Below are 23,110 nucleotides of genomic sequence, written 5' to 3'. Positions count from 1 at the left end.
TGTGAGGATCTAAATCATCTATGGAAACGTAAGTGTAATGTTAAAGTCAACTATAATTTGGAGGCAGTTACGTACTGCGTATTTTATTCGCTACAATGCTAAAAAGCACGAAATACACGAAGCATAAAGCACACAATAGAACTAGAAAGTGATTAGCATATGTCTGTTCCAAGGTTATTTCAGCTGTCAACACGTCATCCATGAGGTTATGGCTCTATAGATGACGGTTTGACATTTCATTTCACCTTGGAAGTAACATATTGTTGCCGAAATATTTGTAAAATCGTTGAGGTTATGGCTATGTATATGCTATCGTTTGTTTTCGTCTTGTCAAAAATCGCTTTTACAGTACGATAATGTAGAGTATTATGATAAAAGACCAAGAAAAATTTTAATAAGTACCCCAAGGCAAGTTATAGGCAGCGCCATCCCTGATTCTTATGTTAGTAACGAGAATAATGTCCCGCAATCTATTACTTCCACTGACTAGACAATAGTCGTTACACAAACGTACAGCACGTTGGAAATATATGTATTAGCGTCATAGGAAATTCACCGGACAGTTTGGATCCGTATTTCTTGCTATAGGTTTGTTCCAAATAACTGTACACGCGAACCACGACGATTTCATCCACAGACGACATAACCTTTGTTTTTTGCAAAAATTTTAAGACGCCGTATACGTATAGTGACAGCTGTCAAAAAATTTTACGTATTGAAGCTGCTTCAATAATAATAATAATTTCGACAGCTCATTTTTCATGACAAATTGTTTAGGTTATGTTGTCTATGGATGAAATTTGACAATTCGTCTGCCCTTGGAACAGACCTATTCCCTGAGGGTTTGCGTTACCTCAGTATGTTTATATACCTTCATTATAACGACCTTCGACGTTTTTACTCCATGAGCTACATATTAATTCTTCGCGGCTAGATTCTTGGCGGCTCTATAGTCTGGTACACACTTTTTTATTAATTTATCTTAACCGCAGATGTCGGTAGTCGTAATCGATTATTAGCTGTCATCATGATAACAAACATAAAAATAAAATAATAAAAAGCGAAAGACTCTCGTATTTTAGATATATAAAATTTGTAAAAAAAAATATTCGAGGATATAGAGCGAGGATAACATCAAGGACTATAAATATCTGATGGCATCATCATCACCATCTGTAGCCAGTTCCGATTCTGATTCGGATTCTGAAGCGTTACACGAGTTGTGCAATAATGTAAATTTGGGATTAGCAAAGGCAAATAAAAAAAGTTCATTGTCTGCGATTACCACAGGTAAATTTTTTTTTGGTCAATTTGAAGGTTATGTTTTGGAGTAATTTCTGAACGATCGGTTTTCACATAAATTAATTCGCATTGGACCTTTGTTTCGGTTTGTTTACGTGCATTAACACTGTCCAATGAGTGTAACATTCTTTGGAATAATGATAACATCATCGAATATATGACTTATCATTGACGAAAAAATGTCGCTGTTGCAAAGCAAACATTTTCGATTTCGTCACAAAATTCATGTCTACGTGCACTGTGTGTCCCATTGTTTTGATTCGCCTTATTACTGTACCGTGAATGGTCGTTTGATAAAACGTTTTTTCCCTTCATTTTTACAGACGGTTCAACAGATCAAATCAACGAAGGAGAAGCTTCTCTTGGTGCAACACCGAAGAAAACTAAGTCGAAAACCGGAGATAGTAAGAAACCATTACCGGAGACTCCCATTAGCCGTCGTGATCCAATTCTACAGCGAAAAGACAGCGTGGAAAAGGTCATACAAGTTATAGATTCGAGAACGTTCGCAAAAGCTCCACCGTCAACGACTCAGTGTGCTGATAGTCTTCCCAAAGACAAGTTAATTCTAAATTCCGAAACTTTGCTCATCTTAAATTTGCTTGGGATGCCTAGTAACGTAAGGGAACAGTATTTGATTGATGTGGCTAAGCAACGAAAATTGTTGCTTACCAATCCGAAAACAAACACATTCAACGTGAATCCGCAGTTGTTCGATGTCAACAACGTACCACAAGTGGTAGACTTTGTTCATCAATTTCACGGAAAACCGATGGCTCAAGATTTGGAAATTCCCGGAAACGTTGCGAGGAAATCGAAACAGAGAGTTAAGAAGAAAGAAAAGGAAAAGCAACCAGCTCGTACGTTGGTATTTGACAATCAAAAACTGAATATTGCAGTTACCTCAGAGATAAACGTTCAAGGAAGTGCTCCACAAGCAGGTTCATCCAAAGCTGCTATGATCTCATCCGTTTCGCATCAACCCCGAAAAACCGACAATGTCCAACCGAATGAGAAAATTGGTCATACGCTGAAGTCTTCCGCTCAGTCATCATCAATGACCCACCTGAATAAAATTATGGATAAACCCACTAAGAAACCACGCACACTCAGCGCCTGTGAACAAGCAGTTTCCCGTGTGTTACGCCAAGTCGAAGCACAACGGCAAAATGTTGATGAGGAGTGTTCGAAACGAGCACAAAAGCAACTGCGAAAGAAATTGAGAGCATTGAGTCTGGAGTGCAAGAAACAAGCGAATGCTGAAAAACCTCCTCGAAAACGTGGCGGTCGCGGATCAAAAAAAATGGCTGATCCAGGGCAGCCACAAAGTGGACAATCGCATACTGGGTCAACTGCACCCTTGGTACAGACTGATGTTGCGGCTAAAAATCTAATCCGCAATAAGTGCTCACAAATCAACATCAAAATTCAAGAAAAGTTAAATTTATGCGCAAACAATTCGGCAAAAGCGGGCCCATCGACATCCAAGCACCAAACAGACGATCTGGTGATCGAGTCCATTGTTCGAGGTAGTAAATCGGACGAAGATGACAGTGATTCCAGCTCGGTATCATCAGACTCATCAAATTTTCCATATGATGAAGAGACAACGTCCTACTTTGCCAAGTCAGACGAGATGGAGAGTTCGTGTAACGAAAAACGGACCGGGACTTCAGAATCGGCGAAAAAATCTGCGTTAAAAGACGATCTATCAACGGTGAGTTCAAAATAAAATTTTGCATTTCATTACAAATCGAACATTAGATACAAAGTTGTGACATTGTAAGCCTGGCCATTCTAAGAACTGATCATTAAACAATTTTTTATCGTTCGAATAAATCGATTTTTATTTTGAACATCTAAGGATTGAGACCTAGTGACATACACGCCTTACGCAACAATATTTCATGCGTTGTTCAACATAGAAACAGATTAGAATATTAGGCCCATTGCGAAGACAGCTACTTCGACTAAGGACATTACCAGAAGAATAAACTTATCTATAGCCCGGTCTCTGACAATAGCTTTTACAGCCCCGTATCCTCGCCGTAGCAATCACCACACATCTACACAAAGACAGATCTCATTTAACAATTGTCCCTTTTCCAGCAGCCATCAATCATGCACACCACAAAGCAAACTGTTTCCGAAACGAATCAATTGCCTTTGCAAAAACGCACAGCCAATTCGAATGCACCATCGCTGATAAATGACGAATGTCTCCTGATCATGTCACTGCTGACTGCTAAGAACGAATCAGCCAGAAACAGTTTACTACAGAAAGCGGCTGTTAACTCAAACATTTTCCTTAAGAAACAAGAAAAGAAAGTTCTGAATGACCGACTGGTTAAAATGAAAAATGTATTCACATCACCAGCAATCGTTAAATTTATCGATGACAATACACCCAAGAGACGAAAGGAAAAGGAAACCTACGAGAGTGCAGTCAACGAGTTGGTTCGTCGCTACACTGCCGAAGCAGACATGTTCAAATACGTTTTGAATGAATTGGTTCTGCAGAATGGCCGGTACGCATTCAACGATCCAGTGAATAGGAAGTCTATAGACTCATTCATTCAATCCTTGATTGCTGCAAATTTGGGAAAAATTGTTGAAGGAGACGTCAGAGTCAATGAGTACGATAACACAGAAGCGTACATGACCAATGATGAAGATGATCGTGACATTTACTTCAGCTCTATGTTGCTCCGACAGTGTGCACTTCACTGTACTCGGGTCAGAGCTTTCGCATTTACAGCAGAGGATCAGTCACCATATGCAAGAGAAAGTGTCAAGCGAATCGTTCGTGGCTTTGTCTTCGAGATACTGGATGACCAGTCGAAGAAGCAAATAGTCGGAAAATTTGATATGAAGAAAGCAGCTTCTAATGCTCTTGTTATTATTCCGGACGACCGACGTCTTCCCCGATTCAAAATTGACAAGTCTTCCGATCCAATGTTTTCTTTGGGAACATTCGCTCCAAAGGAAAACACATTGTACATGGTCCAGTTGAGGTATTGGAAGGACAAAAAACCATACGCAGGCATCACGGAAGAGATTGGAAAATCGGATGAATTAGACACAGGAAATCGAGCAGTTTTATTGAAAAATTGTCTGAAACCATTAGCGTTTTCCGACAATATTATGGCTGCACTGCCCAAACAGCCCTTTGTCATACCGGAAGCAGAGTACAATTCCAGGGAAAATCTTACGAAAGAGTGTATCTTCACCATAGATCCATTGACTGCAAGAGATTTGGACGATGCCGTATCTTGTAAAAAACTTGAAAATGGAAATTATGAAATCGGCGTCCACATCTCTGACGTAAGTTATTTCATCAACGAAAATTCGGAACTTGATAATGTCATCAAGGACCAAGCAACGACAATTTACTTGGTAAACACTGTCTACCATATGCTGCCAAGAGAACTTTGCATGTTATGCTCTCTACTACCCGGCCAGGATAAGCTAACTTTCTCGGTATTTTGGGAAATGACACCAGCAGCGCAAATAGTCAGCACAAGGTTCTCGAAAACAATAATCAACTCCTGTTCGCAGTTCGCCTACGAGCATGCCCAACTCATGATTGAGCAACCGGATCGCGAATTTGAGGACGGACAATTGCCAAAAATCCACAGATTCACCCATCGTGATTTAAGCCAAACGATCAACATGCTTAATTCCATAGCCACGATTTTACGGAAAGGTCGTTACGACAATGGCTGCATCTCAATCAATCAACGAAAAATAGTTTTTGATCTCAACGAAAATGGCGAACCGATTGCATTTCGGCCGGATGAACGAGGCGACAGTAATTTCCTGATCGAGGAATTTATGCTGTTGGCCAATCAGTCTGTGGCCAAATTTATATTCGACAAATTTCCCACCATTGCCGTGCTACGCAACCATGCACCACCGAAAGCAAATATGATGACAGAATTGGTCACGAAGATGGCTGGGCTCAACCACAAAATGGATATATCGAGCGCTAAAGCAATAGCCGATTCTATAGCGGCAATAATTCGATTATCTGGAAACAACGAGGCTGTGTCGACCGTTTTAAATTCAATGGTCGCTAAACCAATGGTTCGAGCAGAGTAAGTTTTATTGATTGAATGATTGATTTTAAGCGATGGAGTTAATATGCACTTTTAATACTCTGCAGATACATCTGCAGCGGTCATATTAAAAATATAACTGCACTGCGACATTTCGCCCTGTCTATACCAATCTACACACATTTCACCAGTCCTATTCGACGATATCCGGACATTCTAGTACACCGGTAATTTTCCAAATTTTTTTATAGTATTCTGATTCACATAACGCTAATGCCAACTTTATGATCCTCATTGAAGGCTATTGGCAGCTGCGTTAAATCTCGCTCCTATTCCAACTCGATCTCAAGACGAGCTGAAGTCCATTGCAAGAACGTGCAATGATCAAAAGTACAACGCAAAATTGGCAGGAGAGGACAGTACAAATTTATATTTTTTGCACTATTTACGGCTTTTCGGACCAATAAAGATGCGAGCTGCGGTTAAAGAACAGTCTAAAGGCACTGACTTGCACCTGATGTTAATCGACAGCGGACATAATATTCGCGTCAATATTAAGGTTTGTCTTCATATTTCGTGCATGTAGTTGCGCGTGAATCATCCAATACTGTTTTTGTAATTTAACAGCACAACGAGCCGGAAATTAAATTTTCGGTCGATGATGGAATTCCCCGTATACAATTTGTGGGCTGCAAAAATTTATCACCAATTCGAGTGAACATTTTCGATGTTGTGCAAGTTGAAGTGAGTGCTAAGGACGAGAAGCTTAAAGCTAAGCTTGTTCCGCCAAATTAAGGTATCAAATATCACTTTGTTGATGAGAACTTAAATTATTGCAAATTATTAGAATAAATTTTTAATAAATTTGATACAACCGAAGGTGTTTTTTGTTTCGTTTGTTTTCTTCCATCGAATCGAATATTGCCATCGAATATATTCCGTGTCCTTGAGTTGCAACATAGAAGCAAAGTGAAGAACAATTAGGTTGCATTGACAGATTTGGAGAATTTGAAAGTACTTTCCAAGTTTTACCTAGATCAAGAATTCGACAATGCAAATTGTGATCAATTCTTTCGAAAGTGAGTGAGGTAAGAAATATGCTTAGAAAAAATAAATGTTCAAATCGGGGTTAGTCTATAGTAATGTATAGATTAAGGCTAGTAATGAAGTTACTACATTTCGAAATTGTTTTGATGGAAAAATGATTTGAGAAGTAGCTAATTCTAGCATAGCACTGCTCTCGAGCCTAGCTGTGGTTTTTGCCGATTTTTTCGATAATTTTGGACGAAAAGTATTTTCTTTGGGTTTACCACCGCTACTGGACCATTTTCATTTTTTTTTAATTAAAAAGGGTAATTTTGATCGTAGTTATTTTGTCCGTTCGATATTTTTTTGGGGTTATTGTGACCGTTTACCATACTTCTTACGGCAACATTTCAACATTCTCTAACATAGATTTCAATTGCTTCAAGATCTGGTACCTTTAGTTTACCGCTTTACCGATTGTTTCATCGGCTTAAGACCTAACAAACCGCAAGGACTCAGCCCAAAGTCCTATATATTAGATTTCAACCCTCAGTTGAAGTTGAAACATCTCTACTTTACAACACAGATATGGTAAATACTCATTTATAAACTCGATAATTTAGTTGAAATTCGAATTTTTTTGCTATCCAGTAACTCAAGTGCTTGCTGGTCGCTTTTAGAGCCCTAATGTAAATTTTCGGTGACCAAGTTTCGTGCGTAATTCTGCCCTGCAACTCACAAACAAATTAGTGCAAAAGAAATGAAAGATTTTGAGGATCGATAGGATCTCTTTATGTTTGATTGAATATTTGACCATATACTCTTCAAATTTGTCGTTTGGCGCCAATTACTTCTACAACAATTGTAAATTAAGATTATCATTTTACACCATGCTCACCATAAAATGCATGGTGCATAGAGTGGCACAACAACCATACTATTGTTGCAAAGTGATACTAAGTAAACAAACGAATTGTGATAAAGAAAGAGACTTTTATATATTATCAAAAACGATACCGAGAGTATATATCAACACAAATATTTAACGAAATCTTAGACGAGTCTAAAATATGAGTACACAAAAAGTGTTTGCAAAATTTTTGTTTAATTGAGAGATTTTAATTCAGTAGTTCGAACGTGACGAGTTGTTACAGACATTTATTCAGTTTATTGGCTACAGTGCTTAACGATTATATTGCATTGTGAGCAATCAACAAGTAGGAAGTTCATTAAAATGAGAACAAAAATTTTGTTACGGAGAATGTGCGATGACGAATGATATTATTTCAAAAAAATATTTGATGACAGCAACTGACTTTCTTGTAATAAAAAAAACCTTGGTGAAATAAACATGAAACAAAGGAAAATTTACATCCACTCCGAGAAAACATGAGCAGTGAGTGATGAGTGCATTAAATGGAAACATCTGCTTGTTCCGTCGATAGAATGAATAATCAGGAAAACAATACTAATCGCTAAGCTATAAGTTAGTATAAATTAGATTAATAAGAAATTCCTAAGGTCTAAGTGACTGTGGTCCCATTTTATTAAATGGGCTAAATTATTGGTTGCGGAAAGAACGAATATTTGGATTTCACTTTTCAAGATCAGGATGGCATCAGGTGAGTCATTTTAAAATGGGATACTGTTTTCTGTCAGATTATTTTCACTGCATTCCATTCTTGTATCTTTAACAAGCAGGGATGTTCTATAGATATTGTGCATTAGACACAAGAACGTTCTCTGCATTTCTGCAGGCGGCTTTTCATTTGGTAATGAGTGACAATGCAAACCAACTCGGTTAAACCTTATATATACGAAAACGTATGTTAAAATCATTGAAGTAAAAGATTTCGTAGACAGAGGCTAAAGATTCTATAAATGGGTGATATGTCTGTCTGCAAAAGGATGAAATAAAAAAAGGTGCAAACATTCATGGCAGATTCTTCTATCTGATACGGTCGAGAAATACAAAACTAAAACATTTGCCAAAAAACTGTGTGTCTATTCAACATTAAATGTTGTTCATTAAAGTCGCTTTATTATCTTTATGACACCTCCAATATACGCGATAAAGTGTTGATCATACAATGATAACTTTTACATATTTTAGATCTTAGAAGTTTTGATTGTCACTTGCAGAAAATTTTAAGAAAATTTTAAATTCTGACTCACAAAAAATCAACTTATTCATTGCAGCTCACCAAATTGACACTTCTCTACTGGTTACTCCTGCTCTTCGTATTAACACAAAGCATAACACTTCTGCTTCTTGCACAGAGTGTACACCTTTATTACCTGCATCCAGACGACCAGCACATAATAGAAGGGAAATTAATTTCCCATTGCTATCACTATTAATGCTTCTGTTTATTGGAATCATTGTTGGGACTTACTTGTTGGTGCGAGATAGTAAGAAAATTGTATTTTTTACGAATTCCAAAATTTTAGATTTACTCTTTGAAATACATAGACCAATCGATTGATGTGAAATTGGTTTTTGATATGGTGGATCGTATCGAATGGGACTCGAATGATATTCACTTAGGAACGGATTTGATCAGTACAAATGTGCATAATATTTACATAATGCAAACGAACGGATATGATTGTCATAGTAATGCGGACTGTGTAGACGTCGTAAGAAACATGCAGGTAAAATTTTCTTGTAAGCAAATCAAAATTTCCGGTTTTATTCAATGTTTGAATGGAATGTTAACTTTGATGTACAAATTTTCCTCAACTAAAATGTGAGTTATAATTTAAACTTTCAATAGATAACAGCTTCAGCAACAGACAACTCGAGTTTACCGTACAATTTCCTCATTGGAGGTGATGGTGAGACATACGAGATCCGTGGATGGTCGGAACAATGTGGATTTTCATTCGTACCTCGGAACTCATCCCTGACCATAGGAGTCATCGGTAAAGCAACCGGTTTTATGTTATGGAAATTTGTGAAAAAAAATTCTTTTCCAAAACAGGATCATTTAATAAGCATCCGCCGCCGAACGAACAGCTAACCGAAACGTATGCTCTAATATCTGAATCATTGCGACGTCACAAAATCACAGAAAATTACCGAATATATGGGGTTCGAAACAGATCGATTTCCGCAACCAATAGTGAAGCTCTGCTTACATCAATTTCGAAATGGGATCATTGGGATTCGACGGTTAATCTTAAGTTGTGAACGACTGTATCTATAGGATTTGGTTAATAGTATTATTTATGTTGAGCACAGGGTGTTTTTATGTGTGTGAGAAACTTTGCCATAGTATTAGGGGCCATTCACAAATTACGCACGCGGTGGACGGTTAATTTTTGACCCCCCCCGTTTCGCACGCATTTTTCATATAAAAATGTCTTATTTCTGACCCCCACCCCCCCTCCCCCCTTAGGTGAGTGCGTAATTTGTGAATGGCCCCTTAAAGCCTATCTTATAAGTGACTCTAGCCATGCGAGGTTTAAATTAAACTGAAATACGTGACGAAACTGTTTTATTCGATTTCACCATAGCACTACTACCACTACTCCTAGCATTACAACCGTCAGACGTTAAATAAAGGCCTCCAAATTTTGATACATTTACGTGCGCGCACTTGCATGTGTTGTGTGTTTTAAAGTAACACCAAGAAAGTATTCAACTATTGTTTTAACAATAGAAATACATAGCCAACACACTGATCCCATCAGCCAACAAATATTTTCTATTTTAATACTAGGAGCAGTGCTACATAGTTTAATGCACAACTTGAATCTACTCCCGTGAATTGATTTGAATAACTGCACTTGAATTATTTATTTCAAACCAATGCAACCGCGAAAGCTTATTGAATGACGACACGAAATGAATTCATAACGATTTGACGATAAGATAATAAGAATAAGATAACGATCGATTAGCAATGCAATCCGTTCCGAAGCTAATATTTTGGCACATTCGTAGTAACATTTGTTTTACCGTTCACCATCAAGAGCAATCATCTATCAATTCTGCCGAAGTAATCAGTACAAATACAAACAGAAGAAATTGCTTTTTTTCTGTGCGACATATCAGGGAAGAAGTGTAGCGGATGTGCTGTGCCGATGAGTCCATTACTTTGAAATCACTGAAGTGACGAACACCAGTCGTTAAAATGTCTTCTATTTCGATCCAAGCTCATTTAGGTGAAAATGATTTAAATCCATCTGTATCGATGTAGTATTGCTTGGCTCAGACAAGCTATACAACATTGATACAGAATTAAAGCAAAGACAAGAAATCCAACATACTATCAACTAAGATTTAAATCCAGTCAGAGGTGGCTGCTCCTGGATTCCTTAACCAACAGACGGATGAATTGTTTCTTCCTTTTAAATTTATAAAAATATCTTGCACTAAAGACGAGAACTTTACTCTTAACATTATGGTTATTTCTGCATCCGAATAAATTATTGAATATCTCAATTCGAACATGACTCGTTTGGCTGGTTTTACCTTCACCAGACAATCAAGAAAATTTAATACAACTTTATATTCAAAGACGATTTATAAATTAAATAAATTTGTTATTTTCAACTGTACACAGTCCTAAGACAATTTTCATTTGATGCATTTATAGCAACAGCTGGTTTTGCTTCAGTTGGTCAAATTTAGTAACGTTCTGTCTGATTTGTATTTATCGAGTTGAAATATTTGTATCAATCATACTCCTATAGAGACGAGGATGAAAGAGGAGCAACACATAAAATAACAACCTTTTTCGGCGTCCAATATGAAAAATACTATTCGTACCACGGACTAATAGTATTTTACATGATTAGGGATAAAAAGATGAAAAGTAGAGTTTTCGTGTGAATTTTGTTGATCCGAGGCGAAGCCGAGGTCAATAAACACACGAAAACGAGACTTTTCACTTTCTATCCCGAGTTATGTAATGGATTTTACATGCTAAGGGCGTCGAAAGAAGTGCTTGAAACATGAAAAGTACGGTTTTCGACGCAAGTAGCATGTAAAAGTCTTTTTTAGCGTATTCGATTCCAGACCTCGCCTTCGGCTCCAATGGAAACTTCTCAAACGCTGAAAAAGACTTTTAGTTCTAGGTACGAAATGTACTCGAATGTACTCGAAACAACTCCAATTGAGATTCTTTTGTACACTATAAAGTTGCATATCAAAATTATAAACGAACTGTAGTTACATAAAGCGTTAGAGATTGTTATGCATGCGAGTCCTTCGATGGATGAACAAGAGCAACTAAAGTTTTCTTAATGAATCGCATTTCAACAACTTATTAAATGAGTTCAACGCAGTTCAATTACTCACTTCAATCTTGCTACATTGATATCGTTATACTTTAAGTTATTGTTTTCGTGCTTTAAAAATATGTTGCTCTTCATAGTCATTGTTCTTTTATATTCTGCATACAAATGGCTAACTAAAAATGACGATTTCTTCTTGAAGAAAGGAATTCCTTACGAGAAGCCACTACCAATTGTCGGAAATTTATTGGGACTTGTGTTGCAGAGAGAATCATTCGTTGATGCCGTACAGAGGACCTATGTTAAATACAAGAAGTCTAAGTACATACATGAATAGAATTTCTACAAAGATTGAATAAATTTGACAACGAAAGTCTCATAAAAATTTGGTTTCCTCAGAATATTTGGATTTTTCAGCTTTACGCAAGCTGGATACATGTTAAGCGATCCGGAATTGATCAAAAGTGTTCTGATTAGGGACTTCGACCACTTTGTTAACCATGATCAATGTTTCGACTATATAGACAAGATGTTTTGCAAGACTTTATTCTCACTGCACAATCAACAGTGGCGAGAGATGAGAATGTAAATGTTAATAGTTTGTCTAACGTTACCTTTGGTACAAAGCTCTAAAGCTTTTGTTATTCTTAGGATCTTGTCTCCAATATTCACAAGTGCAAAGATGAAAATGATGTTTGATTTATTGTCTCATCATGTAGCTGATTTTTTAATACAATTTAAACGAAAGGTGGTGGCTGACGTGGATGTGTACGACTTATTCTCAAGATATACAGCAGACGTAACATCCACTGCCGTTCTTGGCTTCGAAGGTGACTGTGTAAAGAACGACAACAGCGAGATTTATAAAATTGTTAAATCAATGAAGGAAGTTTTTAATACCTTCAGCAGTTTGCTGAAATTTCTTCTATTGTCATTTTCCAAAAAGCTATATGCAGCTTCAGGTTTTCAACTAGTCAACAAAAATGTACTAGATTTCCTTAGAATCGTTACGATCGACGCTATGCGCGATAGAGAAAAAAATGATATTTCAAGGCCGGACATCATCCAGCTGCTATTAGAAGTCAGAAAGGCAAAAGGTCATCTGAGTAGCCAGGACGAAGAAATCAACGATGATGAATTGCAAAACTTCAGCGCACACAAAGAATTCAATGTTACCACCAGCAAGAGTACCACATCATTAGATATGAACGATGACGATCTATGGGTTGCTCAGTAATTCCAAAAATCAAAAATTTTCGACGTCAAATAATTCGATAATCTTGTTCTTTGAAGGACATTCATCTTCTTTCTCGCTGGTTTCCATACAACGACTCATCTTTTGCAAACGCTCACTTACGAACTGGCAAAAAATCAAGACGTACAACAAGAACTGTACGAGGAAATTCAGGAAGTATTGACTTCAGTGGATGGCAAACCGGTGACATATGAAACGCTACACAAAATGAAGTACATTGACTGCGTGATATCTGAAGGACTACGCGCCTATCCTCCCGCGGTGCAAATCGATCGTTTTTGTAACAAGCCTATTAACATTGCTTTAGACAATGGGAAATCAATTCATATAACAAAGGGACAAGCAGTTGCAGTGCCGGTGTATAACGTTCATCATGATCCAGATTATTTTCCCAGTCCCGAAAAGTTCGATCCAACGCGCTTCAACGATGAGAACAAATCATCAATAGTTGTCGGTAGTTACATTCCATTTGGTTTGGGCCCAAGAGCATGTCTGGGCAGGTTAGTTAAAATTTTGTTTGATTCTCCTACTCCATGAATATTTCAAAAACGAATAAATTGCAGTCGTTTTGCGCTCATGGAATCGAAGCTGTTGATATTTAATCTTCTGGCTAATTATAAAATCGAAACGACCAAGAACACTCCCAAGACACTTACATTCAAGTCGGACTTATCCTCATCGGTGAAGGAAAAGATTTATTTAAAATTTGTTGCCAGAAATTGATTGCCTGCCCGAAGGACAATTACTTTATACATAACGTAACGGGAAATACAATGTCTATTACCTAAAACCAAGTTTTCAATAAAAAAAATTGATTTTGCAAAATTGGTGTGTAAATTAAAGTTTTAAACAAATTAAGCTTCTCCCATTGGTTAGTTTTTCGTGACAGCTGCCACTGTAAGCTCCGCAAATAAATTCTGAGAAATTACAGCCTGTAAATATTTTTCATATGCAGAATGAGCACCAGCTGAATATCACCAGTTGGATCTGCTAACACATACTTATTGTATGATAAACAATCAAAACACATTCTTAACAATGTGTTTACTTCATTCATACGTGCTATGTGCGCGTAGATGACGTTAATGTAGAAATGCACTGTGTGTAGGTTGTCTTTGAATTGTATACAATACAAAGTGTTTTTGTTTGTACACCAGCTGGTGATATTCAGGTGGTGCTCATTCTGCACATAAGAAACTTTTAGCAATTGTAGAACATGGAGACATTTTTTTTTAAATTAAAATTTTAAAAGCTCTCAAGCTTCATCATTCTGTTCTACAAGGAATGCTTGTAATAACATTTCCAGTTTTGCCTTTCAGCCGAATCTGACAATTTTCTGACTATCGAGCAAAAATAGCCTTTGGAAGTAGTTGCAAAAAGTAGTTGCAAAAAAAACATAGTCTCGCAACACTGAAAATGTTTATATTAAACTAAAGTTTTGCAACTACTTTAATAGTAAAGCAAAGAAGCCATGGTTTTTTGCAACTACTTCAGCCTTTATGTGGAAGAAGTGGCTAAAGTTGTTGCAAAACTTTCATATTGAACCAAAGTTTGGCAACTACTTTTGCGACTACTTCAGCCTTTATGTGGAAGTAGTGGCTAAAGTTGTTGCAAAACTTTCATACAGTCCCTAAACTTTAAAAATATTTGATTTCAGTATATTTAGCTAATCCTTCTGTCACATCTTTTGACAGCTTTTTACGTTTTAGTACGTTTTCTCTCCCAGCAGCAAAAACCCTATCCCAGTACAAAAAGTATATCGAATGCCGCAAATGCATTTAAAAACGAACATTCGTTGAAATACTTTTTTATCACACCAAATCTTTATCATTTTATACAAATATGTTCATCTTTATAATAACACAACATCGGTGATTTGCATGCAATTTAAACAAAACCAAATCAATTGTTCATGTGTTACATTTACATTATGGAAGAGGATTCTTTATCCAAATTTGTGCACAGCTAATTGTGTTTTTGTTTCTTTGTTTAACAAGTGTAACTTTCTGCAATAAGTCACTAAATAAACATTTCGATAAACTACAAAATAATTCAATAATATTGTATTTTGGCTTGCCTACGTCTACGATATGCAAATTTATTAAATTTTTGTGGACGAAAGAGCGACGCAATCTCAATAAACTAAACAGACATCTGAAACAAATTATGATCGGATCTACTACCCTCTCGTTTTCATACGTTTTGTTCATTATTTCATTATTGTTGCTTGACATTAGAGATTTTTTTTTTCATTGTGCAAAAGTCAACCGACAAGAGGACAGCGAATTATAAAACTTGTTCGTCAATTTGTAAATTTTAATTTAATTTTTGTGCTTTATTGTGACTTTGATATCAATTTCTATCAGTATTTTCGAAATTAGTTCAGCTAAATGCAAAGGAGTTGCGTGTTCAAATGTTGGATTTGTTGTATTAAATCAGTAAAAATGTTTTCTGTTTTGATCGTCTACAATCATTGTTTGGAATATTCTGTTTCGAATAGTTAACAATATTATTAACCAAGATGGCTCAGTATGTTTCTCAATTCGTCGGCCCGAAAATCAATAAATTGAAACAACTTTAAACATTTTGTGACCTTAACCAACGCACTGCTCCTAGCATGAACATAAGAAATATTTGGAGGCTGATGAAGTCACAGTAGGCACTGCGATTTTTTCGTAAAGATAGATGACTTGTGTTCGTTGTATGAGTTAAAACACACAATACAATCAATCTTAAGCGGTAGCTCTCATCACAAAAGCCTCCAAATTGGACATTTGTCAAAGTAGTGTTCATGCTAGGAGCAGTGCGTTGCCTTAACGCCATAATATCAGCTGTGGCTCGAAATATAAATACAAAAATCAAATTAGAATTTCTTACGTGTAGTCGAATTGACTTCAGACATAATTTTGTCATTTCGCTTGCACGTAAGGTGTGAGTTTTTTTAAAAGGAATTTTAACGTGATCTTATGTGTTTAAAGATTGAATTAATAGCTGATGATGTGTTATGTGACAATAAAGTCACGAAGCGTCGGAAAATGTTTCAATTTTGGATATTTTTGATCGACAAATCGAGAGACATGAAACCTCTAAAATGTGCAATAACTATTCGGTATAAGTATTACCGCTGTGCATTTTATATGTGATTATGATGGCCAATAATATTGATGATGTCTCTAATATCTGCAAGTTCGAACAAAACGCCTTTACGTTGCAGTTTGTAAATGGATGAATTCCCTAAGATGAAACAACACGCCTTTACGTTTCTCTTCGTAAATGGAATTGTACAAACGCCTTTATGTTACATTTCGTATAAGGATGAATTCCCAAGGATTGTACAAAAATACTTTACAGTAAAGGCTTTACGTTACATTTCGTAAAAGGATAAATTACTAATTGATAAGATTATTAACAATAAACAGATTATCATTAAGAAAAAAAAATTAACGAAATGTTTGTTAAATCCTAGCGATTTTTTGATTTTGATTTTTTGGTGAGATTTGGTGACATCACAAAAATTCGCATCACAAAGATCCGCACTGACTTAAAACACCTCTTTGTCTTATTTTGTCATAAATTGTTCACTCCTTTTATTTGATTGCAAAGAAATTTTCAGAACAAACAAAAGATGCTTCATCAGAGTTATGCTGTCTGCTGAAAGATGCTTTAAAGAGGAGGTATTTCTTGTCTACCTCTTGAATAAAATTTAAACTCATGTGAATACGGCCGCAAAGCTCACAGTAGTTGAAATTTTCTAGATTAAAAGACTTTTTTAGCAAATAAATCAATAAGGTATGCAACTAGTGTGTTTACGGCCCTCGCTTCGCTCTGGCCGCAAAGTTCAAACTCGTTGATTTTTTTTCTAGCATAGACAGCAAGAAATCACGCATAGAAGTCTTTTCAGAACAAATCATAGATTATTGATCCATCATTTTCCATTAACGTTAACTTCGTTAGTAATTTCAGTTCTGTCGAAATTACTCCGTATGATAAGGAGACAGAGCCATCACAAATTTCATTCTTAGTCGAATAATTTTTTTTGTTGAGGATTATTCAAGCTATCGTGCTATCAAGCGACCGACGAGACGAAAATTCTTTTGGGAATATCTCTAAGACCTGCTCTAAGGTGACTCGTCCGTTATTGGCCATCTTCAAACTTAGCCTCAGGAATTTAATTCCTCTCGATTAAAAAAAAGTTTTGGAAATCTGTTGAGAAATACTCAAGTTATCAAACGTTGACCCAAAAATTCTTTTGGGAATATCTCAGAGATCTCCGGTCTATTATAGCCCATCTTTGAACTTAACGTGAGGAATTGAATTCCCCGTCGATTAAAAAGAAGTTTTTGGAAATCCGTTTAGGATTATTCAAGTTATCGTGGAATCAAGCGACGAGCCAAAAAATCTATTAAGAATATCTTTAAGATCACCGGTCCGTTATAGCCCATCTTCAAACTTGACCTGAGGAATTGAATTCCTCTTCGATAAAAAAAAGTTTTTGGAAATCCACTAAGAATTACTCGAGTTATCTTGTTATCAAGAGACAAGACAAAAATTCTTTTGAGAATATCTCCGAGCTCCCCAGTCTGTTATAGCCTATCTTCGAACTTAACCTAAAGAATTTAATTCCTCGTCAAATAAAAAAAATAATTTGGAACTCAGTTGAAGATTGCTCAAGTTATCGTGTTATCAAGCAATGAGACAAAAATTCTTTTGGGAATATCTTTAAGATCATCGGTACATCATAGCCCATCTTCGAACTTAACCTCAGGAATTTAATTCCCCGTCGAATTAAAAAAAAAATTGGAAATCCATTGAGAATTACTCGAGTTATCGTGTTATCAAAGAATGAACAAAGTGTGACAAACATTTTCTGTATTTAAGATTTTTGGTCATACATTCATGTATTTTCAATCATAGTGAACATTTTGTGACAAACATTTTAGAGTGTTTATCATCCGTAAGACCCATGACTTTCAGTCAAGGGAATAAATGCCAATATATATTTCGTCTTTAGTTCAAACATTTAAAAAAAGTCAAAAATGTAAAAACAACTGATTTTGTCATGCAAAAATATAGATAAAAATTGACAAAATTGCCGACCACGAAAATATGTCGTCGATTTATATGCATTTTTTATGCATAGGTAAAAAAGACAGGAACATGCAACGTAATATTTGTCTTACAAGCAAGTCGAACTTTGATGTGAGACAAAATATTGCGTTGCGTGTTTCTGTCTTTTTTACCTATGCATAAAAAATGCATATAAATCGACGACATATTTTCGTGGTCGGCAATTTTGTCAATTTTTATCTATATTTTTGCATGACAAAATCAGTTGTTTTTACATTTTTGACTTTTTTTTAAATGTTTGAACTAAAGACGAAATATATATTGGCATTTATTCCCTTGACTGAAAGTCATGGGTCTTACGGATGATAAACACTCTAAAATGTTTGTCACAAAATGTTCACTATGATTGAAAATACATGAATGTATGACCAAAAATCTTAAATACAGAAAATGTTTGTCACACTTTGTTCATTCTTTGATAACACGATAACTCGAGTAATTCTCAATGGATTTCCAATTTTTTTTTTAATTCGACGGGGAATTAAATTCCTGAGGTTAAGTTCGAAGATGGGCTATGATGTACCGATGATCTTAAAGATATTCCCAAAAGAATTTTTGTCTCATTGCTTGATAACACGATAACTTGAGCAATCTTCAACTGAGTTCCAAATTATTTTTTTTATTTGACGAGGAATTAAATTCTTTAGGTTAAGTTCGAAGATAGGCTATAACAGACTGGGGAGCTCGGAGATATTCTCAAAAGAATTTTTGTCTTGTCTCTTGATAACAAGATAACTCGAGTAATTCTTAGTGGATTTCCAAAAACTTTTTTTTATCGAAGAGGAATTCAATTCCTCAGGTCAAGTTTGAAGATGGGCTATAACGGACCGGTGATCTTAAAGATATTCTTAATAGATTTTTTGGCTCGTCGCTTGATTCCACGATAACTTGAATAATCCTAAACGGATTTCCAAAAACTTCTTTTTAATCGACGGGGAATTCAATTCCTCACGTTAAGTTCAAAGATGGGCTATAATAGACCGGAGATCTCTGAGATATTCCCAAAAGAATTTTTGGGTCAACGTTTGATAACTTGAGTATTTCTCAACAGATTTCCAAAACTTTTTTTTAATCGAGAGGAATTAAATTCCTGAGGCTAAGTTTGAAGATGGCCAATAACGGACGAGTCACCTTAGAGCAGGTCTTAGAGATATTCCCAAAAGAATTTTCGTCTCGTCGGTCGCTTGATAGCACGATAGCTTGAATAATCCTCAACAAAAAAAATTATTCGACTAAGAATGAAATTTGTGATGGCTCTGTCTCCTTATCATACGGAGTAATTTCGACAGAACTGAAATTACTAACGAAGTTAACGTTAATGGAAAATGATGGATCAATAATCTATGATTTGTTCTGAAAAGACTTCTATGCGTGATTTCTTGCTGTCTATGCTAGAAAAAAAATCAACGAGTTTGAACTTTGCGGCCAGAGCGAAGCGAGGGCCGTAAACACACTAGTTGCATACCTTATTGATTTATTTGCTAAAAAAGTCTTTTAATCTAGAAAATTTCAACTACTGTGAGCTTTGCGGCCGTATTCACATGAGTTTAAATTTTATTCAAGAGGTAGACAAGAAATACCTCCTCTTTAAAGCATCTTTCAGCAGACAGCATAACTCTGATGAAGCATCTTTTGTTTGTTCTGAAAATTTCTTTGCAATCAAATAAAAGGAGTGAACAATTTATGACAAAATAAGACAAAGAGGTGTTTTAAGTCAGTGCGGATCTTTGTGATGCGAATTTTTGTGATGTCACCAAATCTCACCAAAAAATCAAAATCAAAAAATCGCTAGGATTTAACAAACATTTCGTTAATTTTTTTTTCTTAATGATAATCTGTTTATTGTTAATAATCTTATCAATTAGTAATTTATCCTTTTACGAAATGTAACGTAAAGCCTTTACTGTAAAGTATTTTTGTACAATCCTTGGGAATTCATCCTTATACGAAATGTAACATAAAGGCGTTTGTACAATTCCATTTACGAAGAGAAACGTAAAGGCGTGTTGTTTCATCTTAGGGAATTCATCCATTTACAAACTGCAACGTAAAGGCGTTTTGTTCGAACTTGCAGATATTAGAGACATCATCAATATTATTGGCCATCATAATCACATATAAAATGCACAGCGGTAATACTTATACCGAATAGTTATTGCACATTTTAGAGGTTTCATGTCTCTCGATTTGTCGATCAAAAATATCCAAAATTGAAACATTTTCCGACGCTTCGTGACTTTATTGTCACATAACACATCATCAGCTATTTTAACACATAAGATCACGTTAAAATTCCTTTTAAAACGAGCCATCAGAACAGTCGGAGCGTTTGCTGCGACTGAGCCCCGTACAAACCCGTATATCTATTGCGTACGTGACCCTAGTGCGTCTGTCACCCTACTTTGACCGTAAGCCTATGCGCCGGTTAAAGTAGTTAAAGTAAAATTATTATGTAATGTGTACATCTTAGAAATTGCTCATAGCGCAATTACGAAGCCCCGTACGACGTTCCTTTCAAATAAAACAAAAATTTCAAATAGCCCTAAAATTTTAATTTATTGAGTATAAATACACATAGGACCTAGTATCGGCCTCAGTCCGAGGATCCAAATTTATTTTTTTTTCAACTACATTCTATTCGGCCTTTGATTACCTTCCAAATGAAACAAAAAATACGGAAAACGGATGAAATTTGCTCGAGTTATATGTAAAATACACATAGGGCCCTAGTAGCGGCCTTAGTCCGAGGACCCAAATTTAATTTTTTTTCAACAACATTCTATTCGGCCTTTGATTACCTTCCAAATGAAACAAAAATTACGAAAAACGGATGAAATTTGTTCGAGTTATATGTAAAATGCACATAGGGCCCTAGTAGCGGCCTTAGTCCAAGGACCCAAATTTAATTTTTTTTCAACAACATTCTATTCGGTGTTCGATTATCTTTCAAATGAAACAAAAATTACGAAAAACGGATGAAATTTACTCGAGTTGTATGTAAAATACGCATAGGGCCCTAGTAGCGGCCTTAGTCCGAGGACCCAAATTTAATTTTTTTTCAACAACATTCTATTCGGCCTTTGATTACCTTCCAAATGAAACAAAAATTACGAAAAACGGATGAAATTTGCTCGAGTTATATGTAAAATACACATAGGGCCCTAGTAGCGGCCTTAGTCCGAGGACCCAAATTTAATTTTTTTTCAACAACATTCTATTCGGCCTTTGATTACCTTCCAAATGAAACAAAAATTACGAAAAACGGATGAAATTTGCTCGAGTTATATGTAAAATGCACATAGGGCCCTAGTAGCGGCCTTAGTCCAAGGACCCAAATTTAATTTTTTTTCAACAACATTCTATTCGGCCTTTGATTACCTTCCAAATGAAACAAAAATTACGAAAAACGGATGAAATTTGCTCGAGTTATATGTAAAATACACATAGGGCCCTAGTAGCGGCCTTAGTCCGAGGACCCAAATTTAATTTTTTTTCAACAACATTCTATTCGGCCTTTGATTACCTTCCAAATGAAACAAAAATTACGAAAAACGGATGAAATTTGCTCGAGTTATATGTAAAATGCACATAGGGCCCTAGTAGCGGCCTTAGTCCAAGGACCCAAATTTAATTTTTTTTCAACAACATTCTATTCGGTGTTCGATTATTTTTCAAATGAAACAAAAATTACGAAAAACGGATGAAATTTACTCGAGTTGTATGTAAAATACGCATAGGGCCCTAGTAGCGGCCTTAGTCCGAGGACCCAAATTTAATTTTTTTTCAACAACATTCTATTCGGCCTTTGATTACCTTCCAAATGACACAAAAATTACGAAAAACGAATGAAATTTACTCGAGTTCAATGTAAAATACACATAGGGCCCTAGTAGTGGCCTTAGTCCAAGGACCCAAATTTAATTTTTTTTTCAAAACCAATCTATTCGGCCTTTGATTACCTTCCAAATGAAACAAAAATTACGAAAAACGGATGAAATTTGCTCGAGTTATATGTAAAATGCACATAGGGCCCTAGTAGCGGCCTTAGTCCGAGGACCCAAATTTATTTTTTTTTTTCACCAACATTCTATTCGGTGTTCGATTATCTTTCAAATGCAACAAAAATTACGAAAAACGGATGAAATTTACTCGAGTTGTATGTAAAATACGCATAGGGCCCTAGTAGCGGCCTTAGTCCGAGGACCCAAATTTATTTATTTTTTTCAACAACATTCTATTCGGCTTTTGATTACCTTCCAAATGCCACAAAAATTACGAAAAACGAATGGAATTTACTTGAGTTCTATGTAAAATACACATAGGGCCCTAGTAGCTTTTCACTTCTAAGGCCCTAACTCACGGTCCACTCACCCGATTTTAAAAAACTTTTTTTTTCTGGATTGGTATTGACAAGAGCAACAAGTACAAGAAGAATACGAAAAATATTCTGGACATGATTCATGCAGACCTGTGTGGCGATATGGAAAAGATTTCTATTGGTGGTGCGCGCTACTTTCTTACGTTCATCGACGATTTTTCCCGGAAAATTTTCATCTACTTCCTAAAGTCAAAAAGTGAAGTTGCAAAGAAATTTTTGGTGTTCAAAGCTTGGGCAGAAAATCAATTCAACCGCAAAATCAAGATATTCCGCACGGACAATGGCCTGGAATTTTGCAATAAGTCGATCGATACAGTGTGTGTGGAAAGTGGAATACAGCATCAACGTACTGTAGTGTACACACCGGAGCAAAATGGTCTCGCCGAGAGAATGAATCGAACCATAGTTGAACGGGCAAAATGTTTGCTATTCGATGCCGATCTGGACAAATCTTACTGGGCAGAAGCGGCGAATATGGCAGTTTACCTCATTAATCGTTCAGTGTGCACTGCTCATCCTCGAAGTACACCGGAAGAAGTATGGTCAGGAGTGAAAGTCGATTTGGGCCAGCTTCAGTTGTTTGGCTCGCACGTTATGGTTCATGTTCCAAAGCAAGTACGGAAGAAATGGGACCACAAGTCAAAGAAGTTAATTTTCGTTGGGATGGACAACGACCGTAAAGGCTACCGATGCATCGATCCAATTACCAAGAAGTTGCTA

The 23,110-nt window shown here is 36.1% G+C and overlaps 3 protein-coding genes across 8 annotated transcripts; all 3 read left to right on the top strand.

Moving 5' to 3' along the window:
• The first annotated feature begins 1,004 nt into the window (after positions 1-1,004).
• On the top strand, positions 1,005-6,239 carry LOC119073436. Of its 2 annotated transcripts, none has more exons than XM_037178918.1 (6): positions 1,005-1,290; positions 1,626-3,019; positions 3,415-5,399; positions 5,468-5,587; positions 5,661-5,919; positions 5,988-6,239. In XM_037178918.1, exons 1-6 carry the CDS (start codon positions 1,155-1,157, stop codon positions 6,153-6,155), a joined length of 4,062 nt encoding a protein of 1,353 aa, XP_037034813.1. In that variant the 5' UTR covers positions 1,005-1,154; the 3' UTR covers positions 6,156-6,239. The 2 variants fall into 2 exon arrangements, with proteins under 2 accessions (XP_037034813.1, XP_037034812.1); XM_037178917.1 differs by having other exon boundaries at positions 3,412-5,399.
• Positions 6,240-7,493: 1,254 nt separating this feature from the next.
• LOC119073619 (peptidoglycan-recognition protein SC2-like) lies at positions 7,494-9,876 on the top strand. Of its 4 annotated transcripts, none has more exons than XM_037179203.1 (6): positions 7,496-7,782; positions 7,908-8,008; positions 8,586-8,798; positions 8,860-9,041; positions 9,164-9,311; positions 9,371-9,876. In XM_037179203.1, exons 2-6 carry the CDS (start codon positions 7,999-8,001, stop codon positions 9,577-9,579), a joined length of 762 nt encoding a protein of 253 aa, XP_037035098.1. In that variant the 5' UTR covers positions 7,496-7,782; positions 7,908-7,998; the 3' UTR covers positions 9,580-9,876. The 4 variants fall into 4 exon arrangements, with proteins under 4 accessions (XP_037035099.1, XP_037035098.1, XP_037035097.1 ...); XM_037179202.1 differs by having other exon boundaries at positions 7,897-8,008; XM_037179204.1 differs by lacking the exon at positions 7,908-8,008 and having other exon boundaries at positions 7,494-7,782.
• Positions 9,877-11,540: 1,664 nt separating this feature from the next.
• On the top strand, positions 11,541-13,622 carry LOC119073504 (probable cytochrome P450 9f2). Of its 2 annotated transcripts, XM_037179019.1 has the most exons (6): positions 11,541-11,951; positions 12,030-12,215; positions 12,282-12,863; positions 12,924-13,060; positions 13,124-13,385; positions 13,449-13,622. In XM_037179019.1, exons 1-6 carry the CDS (start codon positions 11,755-11,757, stop codon positions 13,606-13,608), a joined length of 1,524 nt encoding a protein of 507 aa, XP_037034914.1. In that variant the 5' UTR covers positions 11,541-11,754; the 3' UTR covers positions 13,609-13,622. The 2 variants fall into 2 exon arrangements, with proteins under 2 accessions (XP_037034914.1, XP_037034913.1); XM_037179018.1 differs by having other exon boundaries at positions 12,924-13,385.
• Positions 13,623-23,110: the final 9,488 nt, after the last annotated feature.

This window comes from Bradysia coprophila, unplaced genomic scaffold (assembly GCF_014529535.1).
Source record: "Bradysia coprophila strain Holo2 unplaced genomic scaffold, BU_Bcop_v1 contig_138, whole genome shotgun sequence".
In the NCBI taxonomy this organism is placed as follows: Eukaryota; Metazoa; Arthropoda; class Insecta; order Diptera; family Sciaridae; genus Bradysia; species Bradysia coprophila.
This window is presented reverse-complemented; position numbering and strand designations above follow the sequence as displayed.

Excerpts from the sequence above, each read along its gene's own strand:
- LOC119073436 (XM_037178917.1), top strand. The coding sequence starts at position 1,155 with ATGGCATCATCATCACCATCTGTAGCCAGTTCCGATTCTGATTCGGAT. Across the intron at positions 1,291-1,625 it reads ATTGTCTGCGATTACCACAG|ACGGTTCAACAGATCAAATC; the intron begins GTAAATTTTTTT and ends TCATTTTTACAG. Across the intron at positions 3,020-3,411 it reads TAAAAGACGATCTATCAACG|CAGCCATCAATCATGCACAC; the intron begins GTGAGTTCAAAA and ends TCCCTTTTCCAG.
- LOC119073619 (XM_037179203.1), top strand. Across the intron at positions 9,042-9,163 it reads ACGTCGTAAGAAACATGCAG|ATAACAGCTTCAGCAACAGA; the intron begins GTAAAATTTTCT and ends AACTTTCAATAG. Across the intron at positions 9,312-9,370 it reads CCTGACCATAGGAGTCATCG|GATCATTTAATAAGCATCCG; the intron begins GTAAAGCAACCG and ends TTTCCAAAACAG.
- LOC119073504 (XM_037179018.1), top strand. The coding sequence starts at position 11,755 with ATGTTGCTCTTCATAGTCATTGTTCTTTTATATTCTGCATACAAATGG. Across the intron at positions 11,952-12,029 it reads GTTAAATACAAGAAGTCTAA|AATATTTGGATTTTTCAGCT; the intron begins GTACATACATGA and ends TGGTTTCCTCAG. Across the intron at positions 13,386-13,448 it reads CCAAGAGCATGTCTGGGCAG|TCGTTTTGCGCTCATGGAAT; the intron begins GTTAGTTAAAAT and ends AATAAATTGCAG.